The sequence below is a fragment of the Astyanax mexicanus genome, chromosome 17 (assembly GCF_023375975.1).
Source record: "Astyanax mexicanus isolate ESR-SI-001 chromosome 17, AstMex3_surface, whole genome shotgun sequence".
NCBI lineage: Eukaryota > Metazoa > Chordata > Actinopteri > Characiformes > Acestrorhamphidae > Astyanax > Astyanax mexicanus.
Window position 1 is genome coordinate 38435045 of NC_064424.1, and position 6412 is coordinate 38441456.

Consider the following 6412-nt stretch of genomic DNA (forward strand, 5'->3'; position numbering starts at 1 on the left):
AATTGTCTATAGTAAATGTCAGTTTTTATTTCTAATTTTTTAAAAATATTTTGTGTTGTTAAGAATTAACAAAATTTTGGGATATGAACCACGCCTCAATTTCCCGAGCTCCTCCCCCTGGTCCTATATATATACCTTCCAGGTGCTCACCTACGTGACTTTCGACCTCGCACGTGACAATCCTGCCGCCCTTGGCCTTGATTTGGTTGCCTCGGATTTCAAGCTGTTCTCTAACCGCTCATCCTCTGCCGCTCTCATCGGATTTAAAAAAGTGTGCGTACGCACACCTGAATGCAGTTTCCTCTTTATAAATCACAATCTGCTTATAAATGTGTGCAGCTGACCAAGCCTCGCGCTCTGCCTCTGTACCGCCCACATTTACCCATAAAAGGTCCATGCAAATCACCCAATGAATATTTAAATGAGTGATTCCCCATTCATTCTGATCGGGATGATGGAGAAACGCAAAGGAAAGAAGCGAAATTTTGGAGATTGTGAAGTGGAAGTCCTTGTTTCAGAGGTTGAGGCAAGGAAGGATGTGTTGTTTGGTGGCCTTAGGAGTGGCATTACCAACAAACGCAAGTTTGTTGAGTGGCAGCATGTGGCTGCAGCAGTAAACAATTTGAGCTCCACAAGCCGAACTATTGCAGAGGTAAAGAAAAAGTGGTCAGATTTAAAAGTCGACGCAAAGAAGCAAATTGCTTTGCACAGAAAAAAATTAACTGCAACTGGAGGAGGAAAGGCTACACCTGCACCATCTCTTTTTCACGAGAGGATGGCTTCAATAATTGGGGAACCCCTGTTAAGCGGAGTGGTGAGTGAGAAGGAGGGTGACACGGACTTAGCTGATGAACCCTGCACAAAAGAACCAGGTAACTTTTTTTAACATATATATTTTATATATTTGAATAAAGACGCGAAAACTAGGATTGCTACTTAGAATTGTTTATTGAACATTTTTAAAGATGGGATTGTGGATGTTGAGAGTGGCCATGAAGCGGAGGACTGCCAACCCAGCCCCAGCGGCATCTCCGGTGCCGCTCATGCCTCCAGCGGAGTCTCCAGTGCTGCTCATGCCTCCAGTAGTGTCTCCAGTGCCGCTCATGCCTCCAGTGGTGTCTCCGGTGCCCCACGTGTCTCCTTCCATGGTCGTGTTCTTACTGAAGCTGTGCTGCAAACACAAGTCAGCACAATTGCAGCAATTGAAAGGCTAACAACTGAGATGAGAGAAATAAAGGGGGTACTATCAGAAATGTCAAGCACATTAAAAGAACTTGTTAAAAAATACCTTTTCGTTGATCTTCAGTTATTCACAATCGAAGCATCACGTCCTTGCTTGGAGAGAGTCTGGTGGGTAAGGGTGTGGATCTGGTTCAGGGTCCTCAAGTTGGTTGGCAGTTAACAGGGAGAGACCATTTTTCTGTGCTATATTGTGTAGCACAGCACATGCTCTCACAATCTGGCAAACCTTTTCTGGACGGTAAAGCAATCTCCCACCTGATGCATCTAAACAACGCCATCGGCCTTTTAGCAGCCCGATGGTGCGTTCCACAACAGAGCGCGTGCAAAGCGTGTGCATCATTGTAGCGTCTCTCTTGTCTGCTGTGTGGGACTGGCGTAAGAAACCAGCGCTGGAGGGGATAGCCACTGTCGCCTATAAGAATGGTGCAGAAATAAGGCTGCTAATAGATTATTGTATAAAACTGCTTAAAGTCTTGAATAACCACTTTAAAGTTTTCACTTACCAAGAAGCCAACCATCCGGCACAGCTCCGTTTTCAAGCCGGTTTCCTACACTACTATTCCTCAGAATAAAGGAATCATGTGTTGAACCAGGCCATCGAGCAACCACATTGGTTAAAATCATGGTCGCATCACAAATAACCTGTATGTTTATAGAATGAAATTGCTTTCGGTTGATGAAAGCAGCTTCATTCTGGCTCTGCGCTCTTATAGCAACATGAGTGCAGTCAATTGCTCTGATTACATTTGGGAAACCGGCCACTGCTGCAAATTGCGCTTTGATTTGAGCCTGTTCATTTGCAGTGTAAGGAAATCTGATGTACCGACTTGTCAATCTGATTATGCCAGCTAATACGGCTGGCATTATGGAGCTTAAAGATGGTTGAGATATTCCTGACCTGTCTGCTAATTCTCTTTGAAAGCTACCCGTCGCCAGGAATCCAAGAGTTGGTAGCACCTGTAAGTGGACATGTATTGCGCAACGTTGGTCTCTGTAAATCTGTCCCCAACTCGGCACACAGTTCCACGAGAATAGCTCTTGGAAACCTAAATCGGCTTATTAACCAGTCATCATCATTCGCAAAAAAATCTTCATGATCTCTGAAAACACGTTGTCGCCGTATTTGTCGGTTAGCTACGTCCTCAAGTAATGCCAAAAACGCCATTATAACAGACAGTGCCTCACTATTTTCTGCCTATTTATAGAGCTGTTATTTTATGCAATTAGGTACAGCTGTTTATGATTGTAATTATCTGCAACTATTACCAGCCCTTAACACTTTCCTCTCTCTTTATTATAGAGTATAATTTGTTGCAATAATAATAATAATAATAATAATAATAATATTTACACAGGGGCGTGACCACTGTGACCCGGACGGAGGAAGCTCACAGACAACACAGACACGGGGAGTAACTCAAACCATACCTTTATTAGCTTCAAACGCCCTCCACCACACCCAAAACAAACTCAAAACATAATGCTAGCCCAGTGGGGCTCTATAGTTCAGTAGTTTCTTTAGTTTCTTTTGTTTTAGAGTCCGCGCAGCCTCAGCCCTCAGCTCCCCAGTCAAGAGTCCTCCTAAATGATGGCTGAGGCTGAGTATATATGCCTGTCCCAACTGACGGCTCAATCAGCCCTCATGCGGGTCAGCTGAGACAGGCATGGCTTTGCGCTCTGGCGTGGGGCGGACCCACAACTCCCCCGCCTCCTCACGCCACAATATATATATATATATATAGCACCTTTAGATTTTACAACTGTGAGATAAAACAGATAACACAAATAAAACTGAAATAAACTACAAAGTGAAATATACAAGTTAGTGGAAAATTAACACTACATATACATATAATACAGAATAAGATACAGAAATAATTTTAACTATACATGCAGAAAAAAAATATTGAAACAAGTAATGCTTAATCTTCCTTTGTTAATTTTGATTTATGTGGTAACTAATATGCGGAAGGAAGAAAAGCTTGCGCATTTACTAACAATTCCCTACTTTACCACATGATGCCACTAATTCCCGCTCTCTCCGCACACTTTTGAAGGCATACGCATGCCTCAAACCTTGCTTAAATGTACGCTCGTTTTCACGGCAAGTATTTCTTTATAAATCACAATTCTTGCGTGAGATGTTGCTTACGCACATTTCTGCCCTCTTTTTATGCGTACGCACTCTTTATAAATGAGGCCCCTGGTCTGGCTCTTCGGATCTTTGATTCAGCGCAAGCTAATCTACTCGACGCAGCCAGCCAGCTACCTGGTTCAACTCTACGAATACTTGGCTCACCGCCAGCTTAAACTACTCGGCGCGGTCTATTTCTCAGTTCCCTCGCTCTATTTCTCGTTCGTTTGAATTTATTGTTCCCTCTATTTATTTGTTTCCCTCTGCTCATTGTTAACTCGGGCTATTTCTCAGTTCCCTTGATCTATTCCTTTGTTCGATTTAATTTATTGTTCCCTCTATTTAATTGTTTCCCTCTGCTCATCGTTACCTCGGTCTATTTCTCAGTTCCCTCAATCTTTTTCTCAGTTCGATTTAATTTATTGTTCCCTCTATTTAATTGTTTCCCTCTGCTCATTGTTAGCTCGGTCTATTTCTCAGTTCACTCAATCTATTTCTCTGTTCGATTTATTTATTGTTCCCTCTATTTAATTTGTTTCCTCGATTTATTCCACCGTTCCGATCTATTTCAATGTTTGATTTATTTTATTGTTCCCTCTAATTTATTGTTCCCTCGATTTACTCATCGTTCCGTCGTTCTAATCCACAATTAGATTTAATTAGTTGTTTCCCTCTATTTACTTTGTTTCTTTTATTTAATTTGATTCCTCAGTCATATTCATTGTTTCCTCTATTTTTAGTGTTCCCTCAATTTATTTCATAGTTCCCTTAATCTTATTTCATTGTTTCATGGATTTTAATTTATTGTTCCCTCAATTTGATTAATTGTTTCCTCGATTCTTTTGTTACCTCGATCCCAGCCGGCGAGGCGGAACCCTACGCCCGGCTTTACTACGTACTTTTACCATGAAGGAAGGCGACGGCTCTCTTTTCTGCCCTCTATTCTTTCCGTTACATCAAATCTTTTCTCTGTTTCCTCTATCACTGCCAGCGGGGCGGACCCCTACGCTCGGCTTTACTATGTACATTTATTTTTAAAGGAACGCGACGGCTCTCTTTTTTGCCCTCTATTCTTTTCTCTTACCTCTATTCTTTTCTCTGTTACCTCTATCACTGCCAGCAAGGCGGACCCCTACGCTCAGCTTTACTAATGTATATTTTCTGTTAAGGGCCATATGGCTCCTTTCTGTTCCCTCGATTCTTTTCTCTGTTACCTCGATCACTGCCGGCGAGGCGGACCCAGGGGCGTAGCAGCAAATTCTGGGCCCTGTTCACTCGCAATGTCGTGGGCCCCTATCAATGCCAGTACATCAAGGAGGAAAAAAAAAAAACATTTATCTTAAATAAAAAGCATTAATAACGTTTTAAGCTATCTCTGGCAAAACGTATGGCTAAAACCATGACCATTATTATTTTTGATTAAAATCGAGATCAGTTATTTAACAATTAACAGTTATCCACTGTTTGTTTCTAAACTGGTTAATGTTGATATCTTATGTTAGGAGGCTCAATGTCTTTTACCCGTTTGGCAACTAGCTAAGCTAATGTGAGCATAAAATATCAGCAGCAGATGTCTGGAGTGGACTACATTTACTTTAATTTGACTTTTGCTTAACAAGCAAACTCGGTTTACCTTCGGGAAAGAAAGCCACCATCAGCTGCTTACCCTCTTTCTGCCTTCTCTTTTTTCCTTCCTTTCTTTCGATAACCTGATTACTTGCTTTGGGCAGCAGGATGTCTCTAGCCCCCAGGTCTTTAAATCTGGGCTCACTGATGGTACACCTGTAGCCGGTAGCTGTCGGGAGGACTAAACCATTTTGCGCCTCCAGGAGGGGCCCCCAAAATGTCCTATATGTTGAGAGGACCGTGATGCATTCTTCAGTCAATGCTTCTCTCCGCCTGCTGGCTGCATCCCATCTGGTGTCCGTGTTCTTCGTCCGGGCGCCACCCCATCTGCTGTGACGAACTTTGGTCCTGCCTGTTGCTCAAAATTTTATTTTTTGGGGGGGGGGGGGACTATGCAGGACTCTGTCTTCAGGCTTCTCTTCCTTGATTTGTGGAACATGTGAACACACGTCAGGCCGAAAGGAACAGTCAGACCACCAAAAACTTCATGAGTTCAACCCCTGTACGCAGCTGAATGACAAGAAACTTTGAACTCAGACGGGAGCAGGTGTCATAACCTAGTTGTCGATTTAAATTTACATGGTCGTCACATTCCTTTGTCGAGAAGAAAACTCACCTTGCCACGAAACCTGTCGAACTCCCCATTCAGTCAAGCTTATACTGGTCTGCAAATTTTATCACGAGGATGATGCTAACTCTGTATATGCATCTACTATAAAGACATTTTCACTCATACCACCCCTGAAACGCTGTTAAAGATCTTATAAAATTCTGCTGAAGACCTCAGTCTCTCACCATGGCTTACCTCACTTTCAGTTCAGATTCAGCCGCTGGTCCTCCCACTTTCGTCTTTTTGGGGGGACCTGGCTTGAGAACCGCCTCAAGCTGTTCTGAACTGTACCCCAAGCAACATCATCACAGTTGCGCACAGTAGGCGGGGTTTATTATAGCAAAGTGTTGGGATATGAACCACGCCTCAATTTCCCAAGCTCCTTCCCCCTGGTCCTATATATATACCTTCCAGGTGCTCACCTACGTGACATTCGACCTCGCACCCGCCTCCACCCCATCACCACCCTCATCTTCACCCTCATCTTCATCACTCATCTTCATTACTCCTAGCTGCGGGGGGACCTGGCTTGAGAACCGTCTCAAGCTGTTCTGAACTGTACCCCAAGCAACATCATCACAGTTCCCCTCACCGCATCGCATGCCTTTTAAACTGTAAATGCTCAGTGGCATTGTAAATGAGGGTTCCCCTCCAGTGTAAATGATGGTTGATTGCTTGATTAATATGCATTGTTGCAAACCCAGTTTTTACATAAACAATAAACAGAATAAAGAATAAAATAACATTACTCTTCCCTTATTTCAGCTGCTTCACTTATTTAAACAGCGTGACCCGCAGTC

General features: G+C 43.1%; 1 protein-coding gene across 1 annotated transcript; it reads left to right on the plus strand.

Annotated features, from left to right (window-relative positions):
* The first annotated feature begins 450 nt into the window (after positions 1-450).
* Positions 451-1402, plus strand: LOC111193835 (myb-related transcription factor, partner of profilin-like). The gene is made up of 2 exons (XM_022675894.2): positions 451-872; positions 966-1402. The coding sequence occupies exons 1-2, from the start codon at positions 452-454 to the stop codon at positions 1400-1402; spliced, it is 858 nt and encodes a 285-aa protein (XP_022531615.2). The 5' UTR covers position 451.
* The last annotated feature ends 5010 nt before the right edge of the window (positions 1403-6412 follow it).